At 40.9% G+C, this 27552-nt stretch overlaps 1 protein-coding gene across 1 annotated transcript; it reads left to right on the forward strand.

Annotated features, from left to right (window-relative positions):
* The first annotated feature begins 351 nt into the window (after positions 1–351).
* Positions 352–13934, forward strand: LOC147703000 (uncharacterized). Its single transcript, XM_086928861.1, has 4 exons — positions 352–557; positions 1389–1439; positions 3076–3219; positions 11612–13934. The coding sequence occupies exons 1-4, from the start codon at positions 411–413 to the stop codon at positions 11735–11737; spliced, it is 468 nt and encodes a 155-aa protein (XP_086784987.1). The 5' UTR covers positions 352–410; the 3' UTR covers positions 11738–13934.
* Positions 13935–27552: the final 13618 nt, after the last annotated feature.

A 27552-nucleotide genomic window follows, 5' to 3' on the forward strand; every position in this document is an offset into this window, starting at 1 on the left:
TGGAAACTCACAAGGTAGGGGAGAAGAAAGAGAGAAGACATGCAAATGAGATGGTTCTATAATTATATATTGGTGAAGTACTTCGAAGGACTGGAAACTCTTATCAACAACGTGTGTCATTTTAGCATGTAAACTGCTAAAAAAGTTTGAAAGAGCTTTGAAAGTTCATTTATTCTGCCTAATACAGAGATCTCTTCCTAGTTCCACTGACTAGCAGAGATTTCCTCTGATAGCTGTGGTTTTCACGATCCTAAATTGTCAAGTCATCAGGATTTTTGCCACACTTGAGTGTTTCCTTTTGCTGAGACGTGCTGTATAAAATGAGGAGATGGCGTGTGAGCAGGTAGGAAGACAGAAGTGCATCAGCTTCTTCTGCAAGCACCACACCCTGCCCTTCCTGCACCAGTGCCATGAAGTCCTTGATGCTTGCGGTGACCCTGCTCGCCACCCTTGGGATCATCAATGCGGCATCTCTGCCAGTGCCACACAGAAAATTGAAATTGCAGGAGATCCAGGCAACGGTCCAGAATGTCACTCAGCTGTGTAATCGGAGCAAGGTAAATTGAAAGGAATATATGAGTTCCAGATATGTGTAGTATCCAGTATTAGATCAGGCTGCTATCTGGCTACACTTGTGCAAACGCTCACGTACATGTTTTCAATGTTTTTGTCCGTTCATGCCTGATATCTTTCAAACTGATATTTTATCTCTCTTCCTCTCTTACTCTTTCTCTCTCTTGCTCTCTCTTTCTAGCTGTCACTGCACTTTATTAACCTTTCCCACACTGCCTACCAGCCAGTCACATGTAACAACCGCTTTCAGGCTTGGGGGAGAGACGTGCACTTGTTACTCAAGTGAGCCTTCAATATCTGATCAGCGGTGAGGCCGCGACTGCTGCACCATGACCTATGCTCACATTAAATCTGACAAAATGAGAAGAAAGCACTGTGGGCTGCTCTTCTCGGGAGACTAAAATCCACAGGGGGTCGTACCATGTCCAGAAATGAACAGGCATCTCTTTCCTCTCTTTCACCGTCCAGGGACCCATAACTTGCAAGGCCGAAAGAACGGCACCAGTCTCTGATCAAAGGGTCGCCAGACCCCAGGGGATGAAAAGGGCAACACACTAGCTTGCACTGCGGGTGGGTTCCTTAAGCAAACGAACAGTAAATTCCAGCAAGGGGGGGTCTCAAAAAATGGACTGTGATTATGCATTAGAAGCTTCGATAATAATGAATTTGATTGGCAATCTGCAAATTGATTGGTCTTGCCAACAAAGTGATTGGAATGTACTTTTTATTGGTTGGCCAAGCCCAGTGGCAGGGCAGTTTGCATGCACTCCTTTACAAAATGAAGGACTGTAACACGTACTCTGTTTTTTTTCTAGGCTGTCTGCAGTAAAATCTATGTGCAAGATGTCATACCTCAACACAAAAAGGTAGGCGAAGAAAGGCAAATGTACATTATTCCCACACAATCCGAACACATCATAAATGATCTGGTGTTGCCAACATGTGTTGTACATGCTCACCCCTCAGATGAATGGGAGTAAGAGCGAGCAGATGACACAACGAGTGCGCTGCAATAAGTGCACAAACTGGTAATTTGATAAATGTTTATGCTGGGAGAGATGTTCTAGAATGCCACCTCAAGTATTTTACCTTCTGATTGGTCAAGAGACACCCAAGTGACTGTCGTTAAGAATGCATTAGCCAATACATGCTCACGTGAGTTTGCTTATTAATCAGAGTTAACCTGTGCATAAGAGCCTTTGGTGTTTCCAGTGATCTTTTCAGTATTTTTCAACCCTAAATATATTACATTTTTGCATTTTTGCATTTTTAAGCACTTTTTAAATTATTGTTTTCACCACACCGGTTCAGTGCCCTTGTTATTGCCTTGCACTATAAACTTTGTGTGTATAACTTTAAACAATATATGGGCTTTATAGGGAATGAGATCAATAGATCTTGGAATGTACATTTATACCTTACATTGCAAAGTGATATGGACCCTTTAGGTGAAACCAATTACACTTCGATATATGCACAGATACATAGATATATATAGAGATCAATTATCGCAGCATAGTAGCTCTGATGTACATTTTATAGCTTTTTAATTCTCTATGTACTTATACTGCAAGAGGTCGGTGTACTTCTAAAAATGAAATAGGTGTTGGGAAAGGCTTATATAATTGCACGAGGCCCTTCAAGATGTGATTACTGATCTCATCAGTTAAAATCTGTGACTTCCAAGTAGATGAAGACTGTGAGTAAGATACCAATACAGGTCTGCTAAAAGTAGTGAATGTCTGATAGGGTTCCTCGGTATTTCACAGACATAGTAAAAGAACATGAAACCGATAATATGTATTTGTTTATTTGTAAGGTTGTCCTTAGGCATTTAGACAATCAATTCAAGTTTCTAAATAGTCCTTGCATCTAGGGCCTTCAGTCGGGAGTCCAGTCAGAGCTTAGTTTGTAAATGTTGGCACCTGAATACCAAGTAGTCTTAAATCCACCTCAGGCCTCTTCAATCCGCTGCAAGACTCTCTCTGCCCCTTCCTCTTGCTTGTTTGTGCACGTTCCTCTGTTTCCCTTTTGTGACTATTTTTCAGTTTTTCGCTTCCTGTGTCATTTTGCATTGTTCGATTTCCCTCTCTTGCTCACTGTAAATGTCTGATTCTGAAAAATAAGTGATTGTGCCCAAAAATAAGTGTTGGTGGCCCCCACCGGCTTAAGTTAAGCACTGCTGCACAGGAGTGTTTGCATATTTCTGCCAATGTAGGTGTGGGCTTTATATAGCATCCCTCTGGGAACCCAATGAACATGAATTAGGTTGTGGGAAAGCATACGTTTGAGAGGACCAGCAGTAAATCCCTGTCAGTCATAAAAACAATAACGTTTACAACCAGATTTACCTTTGTGAACACGGTCCCTCCAGCTTTAAAGTTACTATATGTAAAGGTTTCTCTTTGTCTGTGAACCATGGCCTCCTTTCCTACTTCTTTAGATTTGGTGGAAGAAGCCTTGTTGTACTTAGAAAAACCTTTATTTCCCTTGGTTTTACAGAACTCTCACCAGCTCGACATCTTCTGCAAAGCAGCAGCTGCCCTCAAGAAAGTCAAGGTTGCAGAAGAACATTTGAGAGTTATACTTACACACCTGGTTAATCGACTTATAATCAACGGATCAGAGAAACATATGGCAAAACCTGTGAGTACCTTATATGGAACACATTAAACACAATAGGGATCATTGTAAGTCTCTTCAAAGTAATGGCAACAAAGCTGTGACTTCAATAAAGGCTAATTTTAATTTCGAAGAGTTCCTACACATTCTTGTACTTCCATTATAAAATAATATTTCTTTATTTAAAAATATACTGAGGTTCACTTTATCAATGTATCACTTTTGCAGGGAATGGTGGTGGATGGATTAAAAGGAGGCATGTGAAAGCCATAAATTAAATGTTCTCCCTAAATCACGATGTGTTAAGAGACTTCTACCCAATAAGTAATGTTTCCTTCTTCGCAAAGTCATGAAATTCTGCAAAATATCTTTAGCAGGGAAAATTGAAGTAAACAACCATAATTTAAGACACTGTGAGGGCTTCAGCATTGAGGAAGTTGCACCCCACCCTGCTGATGACTATCTCTGCATGTAAGATGAAGGACAATCCTGTCTGTTGCTAATGCTCAACCTCAGAGCAGCATTTAACTATGTTGGCCATTAGATTCTACCTTACACTGTAACATCCTCTCTTTGATTGGGGTTTGGGTACTAGTCGTTCTCATCCAAATGATATCGGCCGACAGGGGTGAAGCTAGAAGTTCTACCTTGCTCCCAATATTGTGGAGTCTCCCAGTAGTTGTTGTAAAATAAACATATTGCTTACAATATATTTAAAGTGAGATTAAGTTCTTCCCCTTTTAGTTACTGTCTTTTTTTTGTCCTGACTGTTTTAGATATTGACTTAAGACTTTATCAATTACGTCTTGCTCAGCCAAATTGAGTATATCTCTCACATCTAATGCTATTGGTTGTTTGGGTGTATCCTTCCACGTAAACTCAAGTGCTTTCAGTGATCTGTATGTATATATAATTTACAACTACAGACCTCTTCGTTTGAAATATTGGTGAGGGCATATGTAGCGGGCTTGTATTGTTATATGGGCCTCTCAAATCTTTATTTACTTCCTATTTAAGTCAGATTCTTGGTCCGATGCACTATGTTTCTCCAAACTAAATAATAGTTCTTGAAATTGGGTAAATAAAGCTATGCTGATTATTCAGTCTACTAAACTGTTCAAAATTCTGATAACTGCTTATCACTTTTCACTATTACTCTGCCCCCAAGATTTTATTCGTACTGCTTCCTGATGGAAATTTAGTTATAGTCGTTTCAGAAAGATATTAAATTAATAAATTGCCATTTTCAATTTGCCATGAATAGATGTTAACTTAGGGGCTTATATTATGTCAGTATTAGATTTTGTATTTAATTTTCAAGTCTGGTAATTTTAAGAATTGCTGTAGTAATAAAGTCATATGACTAACCTATGTGTCGTTTAAAAGAAAAGTACAAGTAAAATGCACAACAAAATAAACATTTAAGAAATTCCCAAAAAGGCCCATAGAAGTCTTAGAACACCGAACACTGTTCTATAACCCTACCTTTTGGCCCTAGACAGCTGGGTGAATAGAAATGGACCAACTAAAAAAATGGAAAGCTCACTGGAGAGATTGATGGGAGAAATATGTTTGTCAACAAGTTGATCTAATATGATCATCTTGGCACATGTAGGAGGCCGGTGCATTTACATTTATCTGCCCCCATTATATTTTTTGCACTTTAAAAAAAAAACAATTTTATTTGAGCAGAGCATATGGTTCATGATAGGTTGAATACTTAAAAACAATAACAATAACAATAAGACAGCTTTTTAACACAAGCAGTTAATCTCATAATCATTTAGAAGACAACCTGTAAAATGAAAATGTTAACTTTTTAGCATAGCAGCAATATAAGAGAAAAATGTCCAAATACGCCCAAAGTGCAAGATCAACTATAATCATTCGTCCTATAAAGTGCCAAGTGCAGATCTGTAAAAAGCTATAGCCAATAATCCTATAGTTGTTCACCGAGCAAAAACTATGATCATTCGGCCGAGAAAGTGCAAAGTGCTAATTTATAAGGAGTTAAAGCAGCTAATCCCATGACTATTCATGTAACAAAGTGCAAAATACAATTTATCCAAATTACATATGAATAATATCAAGAAATGTTGGTAGGCCTAAAGTGCAATATCAATAAAGTGCTAGTGCTAGTGTGCTCTTAACAATACATTTCTCCTAATACACTTTTAATGCAAACACCTGAAAATGCAAATGCCCCCTGCAAAAAGAAAAGAGCTTCTATAATTGTTAAATTCTTCTAGTACTATGATCTCTCTTTGATCTTTTCCAATTCATTAAAAAACTTCCAAATCTCTTAGTAGCTCCTACCCTCCTGGCGTAGGCTTCTTCAAATTTTCGAGTCCTTTTCATTTTATTGAACCATTTCTGATGGGAAGGAGCTTCCCTAGATCTCCAATTTTGTAAAATCAGGGAACGTGCTACTGAGCTTGAAATGAATATAAAAGCTGTTTCGGAATCAGATTGCCTTATTCCCCCTTTACGAATTCCGAATAGGGCAGTTTCAGTCTTGATCGGAATTTTTTTCCCGATTGCCTGCTCGATATCTAAAAAAACTGTCTACCAGAAAATCTTTAGGCCTGCACAGGTGAAAAAGGTGTGATGCCACCCACCTTGCCCTTCAGCTTGACATCGAAAGCATTTGTTTTTAACCCCCGGAATTTTTTACTTAGGGTAGCCGGAGTTAGGTAGGAGAGCCATCGGGATAAAACGGCCATCCTTTTATAATTTGTAGCACGTAATGATTTACTTCCCAGTAGGCAAACAGACTCCCACTCCTTACCAGACAGCTCACTTCCGGTTTCCCGATTTATTTTCTTCAAATGATTATTTAGCACAGGGGCTTGTCCTGGTTTGTGCAACAGCCTATACCAATTTCCTACCCCTCTTATTTTAGCCACATAAAGAGCAGCCACCTAGGGGTCAGGGGAATTCAGCATACCACTAGTATTTTTTAACCTGAAACAATTTGTAAATATTCAAGAAAGGTCGGCTTCTGGTGGTTCTCTGCCCTTGCCAATACCTCTTGACAGGAGCTCGGTCTGTTTTGAATTATAAAATGCCTTACCTCAGACAATCCAAAACCTTCTCAAATAGTTATATGTCTCAATTGTAGCTGGAAGCCAAGACTAGCGCATTCACTAATTTTTAAGCACTGGAGACCCAACGAGCTTGTCTTTTCATAGAAGGACTGGAGTCTAAAAAGATAATCTTTTAATGTTTTGTAACGTGTTTTTTTGGGAAGTTTTGAAGTTTTTAAAAATACTGGGGTTAGTAATCCAATTTCATGTGTCATTCTATCTATAAAAAAGCTGTCTCTAGCAAAATTTGATCCTATTAAACCCAACACCAACTCTAAAAAGGCAGCTTCGTAATATGTTCTTAAATGCGGCAGCGCCAAACCCCCTAGATCTACAGGCAATTGCAAGACATTTAGTTTGACCCTTGGAGCTTTTTTTACCCCAAATAAATTGTCTAAATAAGGTATCTATTTCCCTGAAATATGACTGGTTTATTTTTATCGGGATATTAGAGAATAGGAAGACTAGCAGCGGTAATATGGAAATTTTAATCAGTGATCTTCAGCCCACTATCGATAAGGGGAGTAATGTCCATTTATCTTAATCTTACTCTTCATCCTCAAATAGTTTAACTCGAATAGTTGATTAAACTGTGAAGATACATATATCCCGAGATATCTTATCGGGTCAGTTTTGGTCGCTTGAAGTTTCAAACAAGGTGGAAAAGAATTCAGATCAGCATTAAGGGCTAGAACCTCAATTTTTTGTGCATTAATTGTGTACCCGCCTATTTTTTCAAACTCAGAAAATTCTCTCAGGACTGTTTCAAAATTCACCCTTTCCGGAGTCAGGTACAAAATGATGTCATCTGCAAATAATTTGAGTTTGGCCATGTCAGGAATTGGGGGATGGATAGCAGCCTTATTTTGTATCTTTAAAACCAGAGGTTCAATAAAAAAGTTAAAAAGTAGGGGCCAAAGTGGGCAGCCCTGTCTGGTGCCGCGGTTTATTTTAATGGTTCCCGCACAGTTCGCATTAATATTAATCTTAGCTGTAGCACCCAGATAGATATTCCGCAGCATATCCACTACTTGTATGGGAAACCCAAACCGTCCAAGGGTGGCAAACAAGGTTCTCCAATTCATTAGATCGAAAGCTTTTTCCACGTCGACCATTACAGTGCTCGCCGGAATACAATTTGTATTAATATAATTTAGGGCATGTGTTAGGAACTGGGTATTAGCCGCCATTGATCTACCTGCTATGAAGCCTGTTTGATCTTTATGTATGACTTCCTGGGCGGCTGGTAAAAAACTTTCTGCCCATATTTTCATCAGAATTTATAATCGGAATTCAAAAGACTGATGGGCCTATATGAGTTCACGTCCTCCGGATTTTTATCCTTCTTAACAAAAGAAACGATTACTGCTTCTTTAAAAGCCAACTGAACTGTACTCCTTCTCTAACAAAATTACATAAATTCCACAAAGGAGTCAAAAGTTCTTTTGCAAAAACTTTAAAAAAACTCAATTGGGAAACCATCCTGTCCGCAAACTTTTGCCCCGGCTGTTGTTTTAATAGCTGCTAAAATCTCACAAGTCTCCACTTCCCCTTTCAATTTGCCAATCCAATTCTCCAAAAGTTTTGGGATATTCATGTTTATAAAATATTCCTTAATTAACTCATCCTCCGCTAAATATTCGGTAGAATATAACCTGCAAAAATGGTCCATGAAGACTTGAGAGATTTCGCCATTGTCAACTATTTCTAGACCGGACAGAGGATCCAAGATTTTCAATATAATAGCTGACTCTTGTTTCTTTCTGGTAGAATTCGCCAAGAGTTTGCCAATTAGCTGGCTCTCCTCATAGACCCTCTGCTGAAATAATTGCGAGTTACAAACTTCTAAGATAAAAAAAATCCTCCAACGCGGCTCTTGTCTGTTCAGATTTATTTGGGAGGAACTGGAGTTTAAGAGCATAATCCTGATCCACTTCTAATTGTAATTGGGCTATCTTAACCTTTGGGGCGCGGGACTGACCCGCCATATAAGCTATTATCCGCCATCGGCCTGCTGCCTTAAACCCTCCCCATACAGAGAATGGAGTGGCAGTGCCTTCATTAATCTGGAAGTAGTCCCAAATCCATTCTCTGAATCCCTCTACCCACTCCTCATTTTGTAGAAGAAGCCGATCTAGCTGCCACCTAGGGCGTTCCCCACATTCTCTCCCAAGTAAAATTTCTATCCCAACGTATGCATGACCTGAAAAGGGATTGCCACCTATACAGACATCTCAAATCTGAAGGGATCTGGAATTAGGAAAAAAATCTATTCGAGAAGCCGTCCGAAACCGGCACGAGTAACAAGTATAAAATTCCTTATCTCTTTTTGATTCTCTCCATGAATCTACTAATTAATACTCTTGTATAATAGCTTCCAATATTCTTTTTGTATTTGGTTTTAATTGTTTTCTATTTCTGTTCAATGTATCCTTATTAATATCCTGTGTAAAGTTGAAATCCCTGCCTAATATCACCTGCCCAGAAACTACCGATAAATCATAAATCTCTGTCAAGGGTCCTATATCATCTGAGATTGGTCCATAGTAATTTATGAAATTTAATATTTTTCCCTGCAGCTTAGCTACTACCCATATCCACATTCCATGTATATCCCTATGAACCTCTAAGAATTCCCAGGGAAGTTTGTTTGAAAAGTAAATTGCTACCCCTCTTACTGCCAGACCTGAAGATGCAAAAAATACTTTAGAAAACATTTTGGGTAGAAAAAGTTTCGGAGAGTTAGATGTGTCTCCTGTAAAAACAAGACTTGGGGATTTAAAGAGGGCAGACATCTTATAAGAGTGCCATACTTCTTTTTGTTAAGTATTCCATTTACATTGGCTGATAGGGTCTTACATTTACTATCTTCCGTAGTTAACTATTCTTAGTGTATTTTCCCAACCTTCATGAACTTTCTGCCCCTGCTCTTTTTTCTGCTGTAAAACATCCCCCTTCCAACCCCGAACTGCCCACCCCCTCGAAATGTGAAAAAACCCTAGCGACCACGCTATCCACATTCCGACCTAGTAGGCTAGTTCCTACTGGGTGTCATGAAATTACACCCTAAGTGCCCCCACTGATCCCAGGACCCCCAATAATCTTTTCACCGTCAATCTGGTTAGCTACCTGATCCACTCAACCTCTATCTACGAATAGAGAAAGCACATCTTTCACCCAATGAAAATCTCGCAGATTTAGCAAATGTAGCAAATGTTAATCTAACAGTTGAAAAATCATCACAAAAATTAGATCTACTTAGTGGATAACAGAAAATAATCCCAAAATTAACCCTCCCGCCAGACTGTGCTTCCCCCTCTATCTAAAGGACATCTGTTCCATCCTGAATCAAATCTGCATCGGTGGAGAAAATAAATATTGCCATTTAAAACATATCTATCTGCCCCCATATGATTATTCAACTACTAGCCCCTGTTGAGATCTCTTTCAAAAGGGCCTGTGCTTCTTCTAGTGCTGAAAACCTAAAGATTTTTCCTTTCACTGGTACTCTGAGCTTTGACTGCTGTGCAATTGATGCCTGTGCACCATGAGCCTTAAATAGATGCAGGATCTTAACAAACTTCTTTCTCCTCCGGGCAGCAGCGGCAGTCATATCCGAGAAAATATGGCATTTACTGGTCTCCGTCACCGGGAATTGTCTCTGCTGAAATGCCTGTGAAAGAATTCTTTCCTTGATCCTAAAATCTGCAAAGTTCAGCAAGATGGTTCTAGGAAAGGTAGCGTTGGGGAAGCGTTGAGCAGAGATACGCTCGGCTGGATTCAGCGCCAGGTAGCTGCCGCTATTACTGGGGGGGGGCCGGATCAAAGGGCACCTGTGGCTGCACAGAGGGGTGGCACTGAGTAACCATCCACCTATCGAGGTGCCTCCTTCTTGTCCTGTATATTTTTAACACTTGTATTTCCTTTGATTTACTAAAATTGGATACTTAAAACGCCTCTAGCATAAACATAAGAGTAAAGAGTCATTGAGGAGTAGTTTTGAATATTTATTAATCTAGAACTAGGGGTCTATTGGCTGACATCTTTCGGTGCACCCAGCAAACATTATATTTTTTAGATAACACTTACTTGGCTCATTAAAGACATAAAGCTTAAGCCTGGGGTGCACCTCTGTGTGAAAGCAGCCCAAGAACAGATAGTAAAATCAAAACACAAAACGAACGATACAGTAAACAACTGGATCAAAATGACAGATACAATTGCATGTAACTTATAATAAATAAATAAAAAATATTTAGTGAGAGCACAGAGTAACAATAGGTGATAAACATGCAAAATAGGAAATAAGATAAAAATGTAGACTGAAAAAAAATGTCTCCAGTGACTAGTCACAGCTCTCATAACCAGGGTGCACCTGAGCTGGTAAAAGTGTTAGTTAGGAAATTGGTTACAGTGTGGACTATCACACAGTAAAATTAGGATCGTTGTTCAAATGTAGAAATGCAACATATAACTAGTATGCATGAATAAACTACTTCTATACCTTAATCTGTTGGGGGGGGTGCTCTTCCTAGGAAGCTTGTAATGTACCAATTTAGCCAAATATCTCTAGCACTGAGTGAGCAGATTTTACTGAGGAACTTTCTTTAAAATGCCATACGTGCAGGGGTCTCAGGGTCCATATAGTCCTTTAGATAGCCAAAAACAAACAACGGTGTGCACAAGTAAGAATGCAGATGAAAGTCCACCTGTGTTAAAATAAGGAAAACGCAGCGAAATGGGTACAAAATCGGGTCCTGGCCTTTTGATTACGAGTTGGAACTTTTCAATCAAGCGTGGTCCAAAGTAACTTTTAAAGTGTTCATAAAGTGTCCATTACTGCAGTGAAAGCTCCTGAAAGAAGAGCTGTGATTGAAATACTTTCTGCAAGTCCTGAAAAGGGCACATGTCCGTAACATGTGAGCTGTATTGCTCTGACACTGCCAATGAGCGACTGGTTTCTTTTCAGTCTGTTTTAAAAGTTATGTCTTATATTAGGCTCTTTTTAAATGAGATGTTATTTTGGAAATTATTTTGTGCAGTGCTTGTATGCCTGCTTGAATGCACACATTGCTTCTCTCTTGAGTACAAAAACTTATACATGAATAAATAAATCCATATATACATACATAAATAGATATGGAGATATTCCAGTAAATGTCTTTACAGCAGTGATCATCACTATGACTCTGGTCTTGAAGTAAGCATGTTTTACCTTTCCTGTTGAAGTGCTTGTTTTGTCCGCTGCCCATCTCATTTTTACTATGAACAACCAGAAGCTCTTCTCAGGTCTGTGTGTGAAAATCTTTTCCCATTTTATGTTCTTCCAGGTCATATGTAAAATGGATGAAGAAGTGAAGTCTGATGTAGAGGTTGATCTTCATACCTTCCTGAAGGGCCTCCTGAAGGCCACACAAGAGCAATATTGGAAGCTAGACATCTTGACGCGGCATTAACAGATGCATATTTGTCTCAGATACTAGAAAGCAATGGTGTCGGCCAACTTGCAGATAAGAAAAGCAAAAGACCCCCTGATTTCCTCCGATATTTGAAGAAGGATTATGAAAATGGCTCTACGAACAATCTTTTTTTCTCCAATCCCATTATTATCTTCTGTTCAAAGCTCCCCATTGGGGCCACTGTTATACTTTCACCCATCCCTCGGGCAACTCCTGGTCTGAGAGTATGGAGCCCGGAGGACACAGAGCCAACCAGGAAAAATAGTTTGGGCCCAGATCACACCATTTCCCACCATCCTAAATATAGCTTATGTGCAAAAAAGAAAAACAAAACAATATACTACATAAAATCTATCCGTAAGACTGTGACTTGCAGATATTGAACTTTTAAAGAATTATTGTCTTATTGTTATTATGAGGGAAGCAAATAATGTTTGAATCCATAGCACCATTGCTTTAGTATTAGAAGAAATGCTAACCTTAGGTTACATTATGAGAGTGTAATTGTTATTTTTGGATGGGATTTTATTTGTAAAGGAAGGGGTAACTCATTATAATGTTGGTATGTATGTCTAAACGTAAAACCGTGTGGTTTCCAGTTCTCTTTAAATCTTTCCACAAGGTATTCAGAGGGCTAGGAGGTGAAACAAAACCAGTGTCAATGGGTATTGGTAATACCAAACCTTAAATCCATTGGCGGGTACATCTTCGGGTGTAAAGAATAAGTATCTGGTAACCAGAAAACTTTAGAGTGGTGGGCATGTGCCTACAAACTCAATGTTGGGACTCCCTAAGTATTATATCATTCCATAAGTTCTCTAAACAAAGGGTCTAGTATGTTGCCTTAACTGCACCATGAACATAATATGCGGGAGAGGGAATACAGGTGCATCTGTGTGTGTGTGTGTGCTGATATATATATATGTATGCATGTATTTGCCCACCTGTAGAATCTCGGATCTATGGGGTTGTAGTTTATGAGATGAGCAGGCTCGTGATTCTGTGATCTGGTGGATTTGTATCTTTACTTTTAAACTCCTCCCATTATATTGCTAAAGAATATTGGTGCTCCCCCTTTTAGACCCATATACTATAAATTACGTAAATTTCTATCCTGCCTATAAAAGAGTTAGGTAAAGAAATAACGTTTCACTCTGTAGCTTCCATTCATTCATACATTCCTGAACATGTGATTCACCATATTTTCAGTCTTGGTTCACAAGAAGGCAACTAAACTACAAGTTCCAGGGTGCACCGGTTGGTAAAAGAAAGGGTCCAGGACTGAATCAAATGGCAGCAAAATGGCATGGATTAAAAAGATCATCTGACGCAAGGGCTTCCCTCTAAATATATGGAGGGATGGAGTGCAGGTACAAATTCACAGTGAGATTTGCACTGGAAATTTTCCAAAAATGTCCGCTCAAAAATATGAAGGCACCATACTGCATGGCTGGCTAGCTCGGTGTGGTGCCATCTTTCCATGACTATATTTGCCCCAGAGCTCTTTTGCATCAGAGACCTCACAATAAACCTCCAGCTGAATAGAAATGCTAGAAGTGTGTCCCCTCTCCTCTCACTACAGCTCCTTCTCTGTTCGCATGTGTGGTGAATGATCTTTACTTTGTGGAAATCTATCCTACATAGGGTGGATTTTCTCATATTTCCTGTCATTCCAACATGGTAGAAACCCATCTAAATACTTAAACCGGATTAGATTGAGTACTAGTGTAATTGTTTGCCAATTGTATTGTGAGATTTGCACCAAAGACCAGTGCAAAACTGTCAACTGATCCTTTCGGCACTGGGTGGATATTGGCAATTTATATGTTCGAGTCCCAAAAAGTGTACTTATTCTGCAATAAAGTTGTCGGCTTACTTTAGAGAACTAAGCAGCAAAAGACAAACTCAATTTCAACTCAAATTGTTTAGTTCTGCTTATTGCTTCATATTTTTTATTCAGCTTGTAGTTGCATATTTCAGTTTGCATACATGCTGTTGCAAGCTTCACATACCTCGCAGCTGTCTGCTGCACATCCCTATTTTCTCATGAATGCATAGAGTGAATGTAGTCAAGTGTATGACATGTTTGTATCTATTTAAAGCTTGTTCACAAAAGCTTCAGTTTATTTTAAAGAGAAAATGTTGAGTTTATAATAATCATATGTAATGTACAAGTATGAGATTAAATATTACCAAAAATAATAAAAATAAAATTTCTATAAGATTCTCTAGATTTGTCTTTCTATTAGTCTATTGAGCTCATGCTAAAAGATGATGTCACATTACTTGTTTCGCCCAAGTTGTTTTCAAGGGAGCTGCCCACGTGCAAAGGGCACCCCAATGATGTCCATTCAAGACACGAGGACCGCTCAGCTGTCAGCTGGGGGTCTTTGCTGAATAATATGCTTGGAAGATATTGTGTGCAAAGATGTATTCCTATCATAAGAAGCACTGAAAACATTTAATGAATGGTCTCCGTGCAGGCAGTAGTTACTGTTACAGGCCCGCAGACAGAGCCCTCTGTGGCTGCCAGCTGCCCACCCCTCTCTCTTGCTCTGCTGTATTGCCCTTTCCCCTCTGCCCCAGTTGTGATTTCAGCTCACCGTGGGCGGGAGATAAACTGCTCATGCGTAGATTCGGCTGATTTCTCACGGCACTGTGTTGGCCCCTCACACCATCCTTCACTTAAGGGGAAAGTAAGCCATCCCTAATGTGCAGCAGAAAAATCCAATAAACCGCTCGGGAGAAAGTAAACGGGCGCTAATATGCTTATTGTCCATACCAGTGCAAAGCAAAAGCAGTTGTTCATTTCCCTCCCCTCACCAGGGGCTTTTGTCTGCGGCTCAGGCCTGTAATTGCGGAGGGCAATTGACAGCCTAAATGTCCACAAGCGTGTGTTATCTCTCTTAATGAGAGTACTGGATGTTGGAAGCTTCATTGAAGAAAATGAGTGGCTCAGCGGCAATAACAGCTAGTATAGACCTTCTACTACTCCAACATTTTAATGCTTGCCTTTCTGCATATCCTTGTTTAATTTAGACCCTAGCCTCAGCGGGTGTAATATTCCAGTAGCTGTATAGTTCTTGGCTTTATTCAACACGTGACACTTTAATATGTTATTTATATAGCACGGCTTATCACCTTTGAGGGTATCGAGGCGCTGTCCAAGTGCACGGAGAGATTAAGTGATTTGCCCAAAATCACAGGATGTGGGGCCGCGGCCGAGACTCGAAACCGCATCCCCAGCTTCCGCGTCTTCCGCTCTGGCTGCTACGCCACACCCTGTCCCTTAACTTTGCAACATAAGTCTCTCCGTGCTAAGGCTGGGACACTGCCCCTTCTTGCACTGAGCATGAATGAACGCTGGGCTAGGCAATGTTCAATATTAAAGCGTGTCTCTCCTTACTCCCTGCAGCATCTCCTCAAATCTTACTCCAAAAGTCTTTTTTTTTTATGTTTGAAAGCTTTATTAAAGAAAAACAAATATTACAATAAGGTAATATCAGCAAAATAGGAGAAAGGAGTATATGATGGGATAAATTAAACAGAGGCAGCCAATATCACAATAAAAACAAAGCATTTTGAATTATTTGGGGTGGGGGGGAGGGGGGGAAAGGGAGAGGAAAATGTTATTATCACTGAGGATGGATAAATAAATAAGATAAAAAATACAATGGATATCAACAAAAAAGTACAGTAGAAAACATCATATGTAACAATTACTGGAATGAAGAGCAAGTAATATCGGAGAACAATATAAAGCTAAAAACACAATAGCAAAATTGAAAGTATCATAAAAAACATCATAAAAACTACAGGCAAGAGTATATGTATTCAGGGAGGTTTGAAATTATCCGAAGAAAGTGGAGAATAAGTCTTTTTGGCAGATTGATCTAAGTATAGAGTAAGAGGTAACCAGTAAAGGTCAACATTTCGGAAGGGTTTGCAAGAGGAAGCAAAGGCAACATCAAGTCTGTGTGCTTGACATACAAAATTCCACCAGCAATTTAGGGACAATTTGTTCAAGGATTTCCAATTAGAGACAATGTGTTGTAATGCAAGAGCTAGCATAAGGTCAAAAAGACCGTGGGAATGTGGTGGGAGATCTAAATCTTCTGAGAGGCTACCAAGAAATACTAAAGGGGCAGAAAAGTGAACAGAAATGTTAAAAATACGAGAGAGACGAGAGAATATCTGAGACCAAAAAATACGAGTTGAAGGACAGAAAAAGAAGAGGTGTAAAAGATCCGCAGAAGGGGCATTACAGGTCCAACAGTTAGATACAGCATTGGGTTGAAAGCGAGAAATAGAAAGAGGAGAAAGGTATAGTCTGTGGTAAAAGAAAAATAGGGATTGAGTAAGAGAGGCAGTACGGGAAACCTTCAAGGATCTGGCCCATATTTTGTCCCAGAGAGAAGTCGACCAAGAAGAACGTAAGTCTGTTTCCCAGGACAATTCCAATTTCGATTTGAGACGATCTGGATTGGGGGCTGAGAAGTACCGGTAAATGATGGAAGCTTTAGGAACAGTAGAAAGAACGGCGAGTAAAGATGAAGACGAAGCTGCGAGGCCGTCAGAAGGAAGAGAATAATATCGATCTAGAATCGTTTCCATGAGGATAAGGAATTTCTTTGCAAAAGAAGGAGGGCAATGGAATTGAGAACAGAGTTTAGGAAAAGAGCAAGGGGATGAACCATCAAAAAGATGATATACCGAAATGATACCTTTTGCTCTCCATGAAGGCCAAGCAATAGGTCTGTTATTTATTAATATAAGTGAGTTGTACCATATAGGCGATAGAAGGAAGGATTCTTGTGTCATCGAGGTAGGGGAGACTAAAGGACGGAGAAGAGAGGAAGTATGTTTGAATAGCAGGAGATTAAGGCATGGGGCTTTGGAAGTGAAGTGAATTACCTCTTGTAGAGAATATGGAAGCAATAATTCCTGTTCTACAGTAAGCCAGAGGGGAGAAAAAGGGGAGGGTTCCTGAGATAACCAGCGGGAGGCCTGTCGAAGTGAGAAGGATTTATGATAAAGGCGAAAATCTGGAAAGTTGGTTCCACCATTAAGTTTAGATTTACGCAAGTGTAAAAGAGATATGCGAGCTTTTTTCTGTTTCCAGAGAAATTTGGACAACACCGAGTCAATGCGACGGAAATAGGAGAATGGGATGCGAACGGGAAGCATGGATAATAAGTAGATCAAAATGGGGGCAATCATCATCCTGATGGAGTCAAGACGGCCCCACCAGGAGAGAAATAGTGGGTTCCAAGAAGTGAGTAAGGAGTCAATTCTGGATATAACTGCATTCATATTGAGTTGAATAGAGGAAGAAATAGAGGGGGAGAAAAGAACACCCAGATATTTAATTTTTGTAGAATTCCAAGCGAAGCCAGTGGTCGTGAAGAAGTGGGGAAGGCAGAATTTAGTTAAGGGAAGGATCTCTGTTTTGTCAGAATTTATTTTGTAACCCGAGACCAAAGAAAATTTCTCGAATCCATTTAATAAAGAGGGGACAGAGGTGGTCGGATCTGAAATAAACAAAAGAATATCATCAGCATATGCAGACAATTTAAGATGTTGTGTACCATATGGGAAACCAGAGATGGATGGGTTATTACGTATAGAAGTAAGGAAGGGTTCAAGTGCCAAAATAAATAAAAGAGGTGATAAAGGACAGCCCTGACGGACTCCACGTTGGAGTGTGAATGGGGAAGTGAGTTGACCATTAACGAGAACAGAGGCTTTGGGCATAGAATAAATCAAGGAAATGAAAGATATAAATTTAGGGTTAAAGCCATGCCATTTTAGGGAAGCCATGAGAAAGGACCAGTCAACCCGATCAAAGGCTTTCTCAGCGTCTACTGAAATGGCTGCAAGGGGGATTGATAGGGAAGGGGCTTTACTTAAGACATTAAGGAAGAGCCTAGAGTTATCCGATGTTAAACGGCCCTTAACGAAGCCACATTGTTCTTTCCCTATAAGATGTGGGAGGAGCGGGTCAAGACGAAGAGCTAGCAATTTTGCAAAAATTTTATAGTCCACATTGACTAGAGATATAGGTCGATAATTTTTACAGAACTTAGGGTCTCTGCCATCTTTAGGGATAAGGCATATGGTAGCGTCCTGAAATGAACCTTGGGCTGATCCAGTAGAACAAAAAGATTGAAAGAGAGATAGAAGTTTAGGTAAGAGGAGATCTGAGAAGTGTAAATAAAATTCAACTGGAAAACCATCGGGTCCTGGAGTCTTGCCTTTAGTAAGGGAGGATAGGGCAGAGGAAAGCTCCGAAAGAGTGAGATCAGAATCAACCGTCGAAAAATTAAGGTGGGAAGTATCTGGTTGAAGTAAATTGTCAAAATAAGATTGAATTAGTTCTGGAGTGGGAGGATTTTCCGGAGTGTATAAAGTCTTATAAAAGGAATGAAATTGGTCTAAAATTTCCGCGTCGGTATGAAGTAGAGTATTAGAAGGAGAGTAAATTGAATCAATGTTAGTTCGTTCTTTGCGGGACTTTAAATAATTAGCTAATAATTTGCCAGATTTATTGCGACCTCCGTAGTAACGGGCACTGCTCCGAAGGAGAAAAGAGGAAGCAGAGTCCGTAGTGAGCTTATTAAAAGCAATCTTAGCTTTAAGTAATTCAAGAGACATAATCTTAGTAGAGGAAGTGTAGAATTGATGTTCCAGAGATTTAATATGTGCAAGGGTAATTTTACGTTTTTGAAGGAATTTTTTCTTTTTTCTGGAGACAAAATCAATAATGAAACCTCGAGCGGTGGCCTTGAAAGAGTCCCAGAGAATATGAGGGGGGGTATCAGGGGTATGGTTGAGATGAAAAAATTCAGAGACAAAAGAACAAAAAGAGGAGGAAAAAAGAGGATCAGTAAGAAGAGAAGGGTTAAAACGCCAGCGAGAAGATTTAGGAGTAGGAGGAAGGAGGTCAAAAACAGTAACAATAGGGGCATGATCAGAAATAACTATAGGCTCAATTGAGGAGGAAATAAGGTGTTGAGAGAGAGATGAAGAGAGAAAAATGTAGTCCAAACGGGAAAAAGAAGCATGAGGAGGAGAGAAAAAGGAGAAATCCATAACATCTGGGTGTGTGAGTCTCCATGAGTCCACAAGATGAGTTTGAGTGAGAGTGTCGAGGAATTGTTTATGTGGTTTGTGAGGGGAAAAACGAACCGAGGACCTACGGTCTAAAAATGGGTCAACGATCTGATTACAGTCTCCACCTAATAGGAAAGAGTCGTCTTTATATTGAATACATTTTGCTGTAATGGAGGGCCAAAAAGAGGAGTCAAAACATGTAGGGCCATAAACATTGAATACGGTAATTGGGATATTATTAATTCGTAGTTTAGCTAAAACCCATCGCCCCTCATCATCTTTTTCTTCTAGAATTACTTTACACTGAAGGCGTTTATGAATCAAAATGGCTACTCCATTCTTTTTTTGAGAAGCGGGAGAAAATAAAACAGTTCCAACCCATAATCGCTTCAGTTTCAAAGATTCAATATCTGAGAGGTGAGTTTCTTGAATAAGAACAATATCAGGATTGTATGAGGAGAGGTGGGAGAGTACTCTTTGCCTTTTGATAGGGTGATTAAATCCTTTCACATTCCATGAAACAACTTTGAAGGTGAAAACGTATTAAATTGATCAAAAGCGAAATATGCAACAACATACTGTATAGATAATAATTCAAACTGTAAAGAGATAATAACCGTAAAATTCGTCAAAAAGGTAGAAGGAAGAGCAGGTAGAGAATGAAGGAGAAAAGAAACAAGCATTTGCAATGCAATAGGTCTCGCATTATTTAAGTTTGAGCTATTATTATTGTAAATGGCAATGTTTTTTGCTTTATGCTATAGTTTTCTTATGTACATAAAAAGCTACATATAAAGTATTTGTTGTTAAAATTATTTATGCAGTATTTAAATTTGTTTGCATAAAAGAATTTTTTTTTGCAGTAGTTACATTTTGTTTTTATAAAAAGGGACATATAAAATATGTTGCATATTGACATATAATGATGCAGCCCACCTATGACTTATGCAGCAGCAAAATGGCGTCTTCTGCATGATTATAGCCCCTCCCCTCCACATAATTCATCACTTGCCAAATAATGTATCACTTGCCACATAATTCATCGCTTGCCACATAATTTATCACTTGCCACATAATTCATGACACATAATTTATCACTTGCCACATAATGTATCACTTGCCACATAATTCATCGCTTGCCACATAATGTAATTATGAGTGCCATTTGAAAGACTTTGAGTGACACTTTCTTGCGAGCCAAATCAAGCAATGAAGATAAGATAAAACATATAAATATCAGAAAGTACACCCGTCTGAGCAACGAGAAACTTTAATACCTTAACTGCTGCAAAGTACCAGAAATGGAACGGCACTAACCTAGTGCCCTTATAATCTGAAGTGGCATTTGAGCTCCATTGCACTGACTGGTGATTGCTTGCCTATGATGCAATTTAGAGGAAGACTGCAAACAGCAGAAAACCGTCATGTAGAGATGGCAGGTAATGGAACATCCACCAAAAACTGATGGCTACAAAATCTGTCTTACCTCTCAGCACCCCCCAGTCCCGCCCCTCCTCATTCAGAGGTTGGGTACCGTACATCGGTGTGTTCGATCATGATTGTGAATTGTGGAGTAGCTCCATCGTCACTGAAGCCTAGCAGGAGTGGTGTGGGGCATCAGCTGCTAGCCTGCTACAATTTGGTATGGCATTACGTAAGAAGGCAAAACGAATCTGTTGTTTTTTTCTGCATACACGATGCAGAACATGGTGGTGCTGGTCATGGAAAAATGATCAGTGGCTGCTGACTTTGGCACTGGGAGCCAGGTTCCAAACTCGACTAACCGGCCCAAAATATTGTGATTCTGGGAAAATAATTTAATTTCCACGTGCCAAACAGCTAATGAACTTGACCTTGTAATGAAACTGTGGCGCTAGAATAACCCTTCAATTATACCATCGGGTCACCTTCGCGCCATATAAAAAACACTGCAAAAGAAAGCACGCCCTGGGACTAACTTTCCAGTATGTGTGGAACCCTGGCTGAATAGTGGACTGAATAAGGCCCTGCCCTGCCTGAAACCTCCTTCGCACTATTTGTCTCGTGAAAAACCCGGGTGGCACAGAACGTTGGGGAACACTGAAAAATGTAAATTAAGTACTCACGTAGTTTGAGAGGTGAAGTAAAACTGCACGCAGCTTCAGGGTTAGCGATACCGGGTCCTCGACGCTCCAGTAGCTTGTCTGAATGAGGGCGTATTTAGTTTATAATTTTGAAATAGTAAGGGCGGTTGCAATAATTCGGCGGGGAGTAAATTAACAACTGAGCAACAGGCAAGGCGATAGCCCGGGTCAGTGCGAGGTGCCTGCAGCAGTATTGTGAACGGCGCCATGATTCAATTTGCGGCGCCACCAGCAAAACGGCCAGCAGTGAGGGGCGGCACCTTCCTCAAACTCCGCGCTCCAGCAGCAGGATGTGCTGCAAAGTGCAAGCACAACCTGACTGGGCCCGGCATTCTAGTCTTTGGTTCATGACGTCAGGCGTCAGAGCCGTGCCTGCAAAAACTCACCGCCGCAGCCCGGCTCGAACAGGAAGCCAGGCAACCTGTGTTGGGACGGGGGCGGGGCCGCAAAAAGACAGGAAGCAGACGGGAGCCTACCCCGCGCTCCTGTGCCCGTCAGCCGGAAGATTGCCGGAAGATTTGCGTGTCAGCTAGCGGGGCTCCTGTGCTCGTGGAGAGCCCCGCCTGCTACTAGGATGACCCGCTGCCTGCCGAAGGAGAGAGGGAAGGAGAGAGGGACACACTAAAAGAACTCGGTGAGTGGGGTGTGAGGGGGGGAGGGGACATGTGCGCGCGCGCGCGTGTGTGTCTGTCTGTGTGCCTGTGTGTGCGTGTGTGCCTGCGCGTGTGTCTGTGTGTGTGTATGTATGCATGCATGCGTGCGTGTGTAAAAAAATCCGATGACTGGTGGGGGGGGGGTTGCAAAGTGAAAGTAAGCAGCGCGTGTGTATGTGCGCATGCGTGAGTGCTGTGTATGCGTGTGCCTGTGATGTGCGCATGCGTGAATGTTGGTGCGCGTGCAAGCAGCTGAATCCAGCCGGGGAGAAGCGCGTGACAGTTTTTTGTCCCTCATTCCCCCGTGTCAGCTCGCTATAGTCTCCGACCCTGGACGCATCCTTCGGATGCTATTCCAGGGCGAGACCTAAAAAGGGAGAGGGAGAGGGGAAGGAACAGGGAAAGATGATCAGTAGGGAAGGAAGAAGGAAGAAAATAGAGAAGGCATAGAAGACAGTACAAATCCAAGAGGATGACTGTATCGAACATACCTGGAAGGGGAAGTATACACAAAGGGAAGGTGGGGAGGTGGTGATGCGTTACAAGACGGACGGACCAGGATCAGGAGCAGGACCACATCGAGACCGCACAAAAGGAAAATGGGATGGGACAAAATGGTGGAAGGAGTATCTGATACATATCCGTCTGGGGAAAAAAGGAAAAATTGTTAACATAGAGAGCATGTGACGTAAAGGTATAGGTTCAGAGGTGAGAAAAAGAAAGTAGAGATACATAGAAGACGCAAGAGAAAGATAATAGAGAAAAGATATGCAAAGTAAGAATGTGGGAAGTTGAGAGAAGAAAAATGAAGAAGTACATGAAGTCAAAGACAAACTAATAGAAGAACAATCATATAGACAGTAAAAGTTCAATTTCAGCCACTGTTCGAAGCAGAAGAGGAGGCATCCATCCCTTCTTCACTATGAAGAAGAAGAAAGTTTCTTAATTCTCCAGGTTCTTGAAATGACCATGTCTTGTTCCGATAGGTGACTCTGAAAGTACAAGGGTGAAACAAGCCATATCTTGCTCCCAAGGAGCGCAGAGAGGGACGCATAGCCAGAAATTCCTTACGTCTGGATGCAGTGGCGTTAGAAAGATCCTGAGATAAATACACTCGTTGACCTTGCCAATTGACTTGTTTTTTATTCCTCCCAGCTGAGAGAATCAAGAGGAGATCCGTGTATTTCAGAAAGAGTATGATAACTCCACGAGGTTTTGAGGAAGAATCCGTTCTGGCCCCCAGTCTATGAGCACGTTGAATACTAATGGAAGTAGAAGGTGGGAGGTCCAGAAGTTTCGGCAGGAAGGTGGTAAAGAAAGACACCGGATTGTCCCCCTCAAGATTTTCCGGCAAATTGTAAATACGGAGGTTGTTCCTCCTATTGCGATTTTCCAAATCTTCTGTGTGCTTTTGAAGTGAGAGGACAGTTTTTTCTAAGGCGTCTATACGTTGAGTGTTGGACTGAATGTCAGGGAATTGCTGTTCAACAGTAGAAAGTCGGGCATCCATGTTTTCCCACTTATCCTTTAGAAGCTGCATGTCTGTACTTGTTTTTTCAATAAATGGACGCAATGCTCGCAGCTCTTCCAGAATTTGATCCGTAGGAGAAGTTGAAGGATTGTCTTCTGGTGTAGGAGAGTTTTGCTTGAGGCGTTTGCCCGCTGGAGCAGGTGGGGAAGATTTACTGGTAGTGGTATGAGCCAAAGATGATTTTTGAGAGGTCATTTTTATAGAAGAATTGGCTTTACGTGTACCAGATGAAGAAGACGCCCCCGATGTGTTCACCGATGGTATGAAGACAAATTGCGGTTTACGTAATCTGACCATAGGAGTGAGTGGTCGTGCCGCTAGAGAGGCTTAATTCCCTGAGAGGCAACTGAAGGTGCGTTTGGAATGTTCCGGAAATATCTCCGAAGAGAGGGTGAAGCACCAAAGTGATTGATGTGAGAGAGCGTCAGGGAAGTAGAGCAAATTAATCAGTGAACACAAAGAAGAATGTGACTAAAATGTTAACATGTTGAAGGGCATCCTGAGAGAACTGAGGCGCAGGAAAAATGAACAGAAAGTTTCAATATAGCGCCATGAGGAGGGACATGTAGGAGAAAAAGTATTGTAGGACTTTGACCATGTTAGGTCATGAAAAAAGCAGTTTTCAGGGGTGAAGCATCGTGAAGAGTGCGTATTTGTCGTGTGCTCCAAGGTAGAATAAGAGGAGAGAAAAACGCAGCAAAATAGTCTCTTATATAATAGGTACTGCTCACCCCTGAAATGGAATCAGCGTCGTGAAGGTCGTTGGTGTCTGGTGACACTTCGTGTGGCGGTAAAGCCTGGCAGCCGAGGCTCCGAGATTCGGGAGAGTCTCAAAATGGCAGCTCCGTGAGGGGCTGGAAAAACATCGCAGAGAAGAGCGAAAACGGCACCACAAGCGTTGTAAAGCCGCTCCGCCGACTCCGCTAGCCTTCCGCAGGAGAAATCCAGCAACTGGGTGCAGGAGTGGTCCCGGTTACATCGGGAAATCACGCCGTGAGGTGATCGATGCGGCGGAGCTCCGTACCTAGCCGGCCATCTTGCGCGGCATCCAAGCCACGCCCCCCCACTCCAAAAGTCTTTTTAAAAACGAAATTGCAAGTGACAGATGTTTTTAACACTTTTATTCATCCATGATACACAAATCACAATTTGATTTGATAAAGATCACCGACAACATGAAAAAAACTGTTTTTATAAATAATACCTTTAAATGTTTAAAGTTCACAAAATAAATACATCAATTGACAAAAGGAAAAAAGCAAGACCGATAATGCTAGTGTTTAATTCTGCTGCCTTTACTTAGGGGAATAAAACTCAAATCTTTGAAAGAGTAAGTGCAATTTCAATGTGCTAAGGGTTTCATTTTCAGGGATACTGACCAGAGGGCAGATGTATCAAGAAACCATTTTGCACTTCTCAAATAGCGATTGTTAAGGAATCGCTATTTGAGAAGTGCAAAATGGTATGTATGTAGAATTTCGCTATTTTTTAGCGATTCCTTAAAATTCCTTAATTGCGATTAGCAAATTGCTAATCGCAATTAAGGAATAATTTCCCATTCATTTCTATGGGCCAGGAGGCCCATAGGAATGATTGTGCAGTAATTCTCAAATTGCGAATTCGCAATTTGCTAATCGCAATTTGAGAATTATTTCAAGGGTGCAGGGGTGTCTCATGGACACCCTGCTGCACCCCTGAAACTTACATGTGTGTGCATATGGCACACATACATGCCCTATGGGCATGTATGAGTGTCACATGCCACCTTCAAAATAGTCATATTTTGTTTTTTAAAAGGATTTCGCAAATTAACACGAACCTCAAATTGGTGTTAATTTTTTGTTTCCTTAACCCGAATTCGAAATTTAGAAAAGTTTCATACATCCCATTTAAGGAATCGCAAAATTGCGATTCCTTAAATGCATAAGCAAAATAAGGAATCGCAATTTTTTGCGATTCCTTATTTTGCTAATTTCTGATACATCCCAAAAGATGCTAAATGTCCGTTTGCGATTCCTTAAGGCCGAAATTCTGCGAATTTCGGCCTTAACGAATCGCAAAAGGCTTGATACATCTAGGCCCAGGTCTCAAAACTAAAGAAATTCGCACACATATGCTAATTTGTAAAAAAGTACTTCTGATTGCAAGCCTTTTTCAAGTGCATCTCCGCGACCTCCTAGTTTCTCTAAGTACTTTATCAGGGCTAACCTGAGCAGATGATCCAATATTCATGAGAAGGTCCTCTTGTGATTTAAGTTGACTGGAGTTGAAACTTCTTTAACAATGAACGAAAAATAATAAATGAATGAAAAAGTCACAGAATAATCAGACAAACATGATTCAGCATGCAAGTTTAGGATATGGAAGTAGCAAAAAATCAGTGTTATGTGACTACATTCAGCAAACACTTAGAACATATCTACTTTTAATCTAACTCTAGTCAGCAAATAATTTACTGTGTAAAAACATATATTTCCTTATTACTATATCAAAATAAGCATGCAATGTAAACAATTTATGTTTGTTTGTTTGAGAGTTTTATATAGCGCAAACTAGACCCGAGACATCCTGTATCAGAACACTTTACATAGCACCAGTTTTGTTACAGAAGGACACATTCATTTTTGTTAGGCACGGGGAGAGTAACTGATTTGCCCAGAATCACAGGATATTGAGCGTCGTTGCCGAGACTTGAACCCGGTTCCGCAGCTTTGCGGTTCGACCGCTCTAGCCATTCGGATAAGCTGAGTAAGGGCCAAGAAAAGTTATTTTGGAGTCCTGGTGAGATTTACAAAGCACTCAGGACAGATTTACCTATGTTTTGTATCGCCCTTGTGCCATGCAAGGTAACTCAAGAGCACACAAAATCTAGATGAGATTTCCGAAACCACGCAAGGCCACCTTGCGCGGCCCTGTGTGGCTTGGTAAATCTGGAGTAAAGCAGGGCAGAGCATGTCTCCGCATTCACTACTCTACGTGAAGGAGGCATTACATGGGTGGAGTGTGGGTGTTGCCATGCATCCACCCATGTATTCTGAAGCATTTCCAGATATACCAACGGTGGTAGACCTGTCAATGCGTCAGAATTGTACGCCTATTCACCAGAGGCACGAGGAGAAATATCTATATTTCTCCTCATTGTTTCCTCTTTCAAAGTGTGCAGCATTCTGCAGCACACTTAAGAAGGGGATTACGCCTCAAAGAATTATTTTTGTGCAGGAAGGTGTCCATTCCTGCACACAAAAACTCCTGCCTGTCACACAAGCCCCCTTGTTCTATGACGGGAGGGTGCCTGCATTTGGCCCAGGATGCTAATTGTGCGCCAGCGCAGACAGAGGACAGGACTGTGCCATACCTTGATAGATGTGTGCATTCCTGTCCCCGCTCTTTCCTGCAGCACAGCACAGTGTATTGCTGTATTGCGCTGCATGAGAGTTTGATCAATCTGGACCTTGATCTTCAGTCTAATGGTTTATTACCGCAGCCCTATGACCGCTTTGTTGGACATTCTCGCTCAGTTAGTGTACGAAAGGGGATTATTTGTGGTGAACTAAATATTAAATATTAGGATTATAATTTTTTCCGAAAAGACCAAAATTACTAAACTGTAATAAGGGGAATCAGAGATATGAATTTTTAAAGACTTAAATGAAAATAGCAACAAAAAGCAGAAGGCGCCATTGATATTCTGAGGAAGCAGTTTACCGGGACCTAGGAACAATTGGAGGCTGAATGTGAGGAAGCCCTGGTTGGACACAACAAGTGTATTGGTCTCAATGAAAGTCTGGAAGTCAAAGCATTTTTTAAGTCTGACTTCAAAAACACATTTTGACTCTTTTTTTAAGAAAAGCTTTGACATTTCTTCGAAGTCCTGACTCAGAAAGGGGCTTGGCCACTTTTTGAGACAAAAATGTTCCCTGAGTGGCTGCCCCTGAAATTGTAGTCACTACTGTGGAACTGAAGATCAGATACCTGAGACAGCTCTGGAGCACAGCAGGCAATGGGATTTTGTTGTTTTTTCAGAGGTGCTGGGAGCCTTACCCAGGACAAAGATTAAATTCAATCCGCTGACTGGATACTTTTTTCCACAAGTCCCCATGAAGCTCTGGGGAAAAAGTTTTCCAAAGTTTTCAAGCTTCCTTCTGGTGTCCAAACAACCATAGGAGTATATTTCTAATGGTCCCAGGACCTCAGGGAGGCGCTTACATACTCACAGAGTGCCAGGTGAGGTCAATTAGCAGGGTTCATTCTAGTTCCGGTTGCCACTAGTCAACTAAGCGAATCAGGGAAAATACATATTTAAGCTTGTGGAGTCCCCGTAGATATACATAACAACACATGAGGTCCGTCAACTGACCCTTGGAGTCCACGTCTTTGTATCCTCGGTGCAAG

This window comes from Lissotriton vulgaris, chromosome 7 (assembly GCF_964263255.1).
Source record: "Lissotriton vulgaris chromosome 7, aLisVul1.2, whole genome shotgun sequence".
NCBI classification, from domain to species: domain Eukaryota; kingdom Metazoa; phylum Chordata; class Amphibia; order Caudata; family Salamandridae; genus Lissotriton; species Lissotriton vulgaris.

Bases quoted from the DNA above. Each gene is read 5' to 3' on its own strand.
- LOC147703000 (XM_086928861.1), top strand. From the start codon at position 411: ATGAAGTCCTTGATGCTTGCGGTGACCCTGCTCGCCACCCTTGGGATC. The intron at 558-1,388 runs GTAAATTGAAAG...TTTTTTTTCTAG, and splicing joins AGCTGTGTAATCGGAGCAAG to GCTGTCTGCAGTAAAATCTA. The intron at 3,220-11,611 runs GTGAGTACCTTA...ATGTTCTTCCAG, and splicing joins AGAAACATATGGCAAAACCT to GTCATATGTAAAATGGATGA.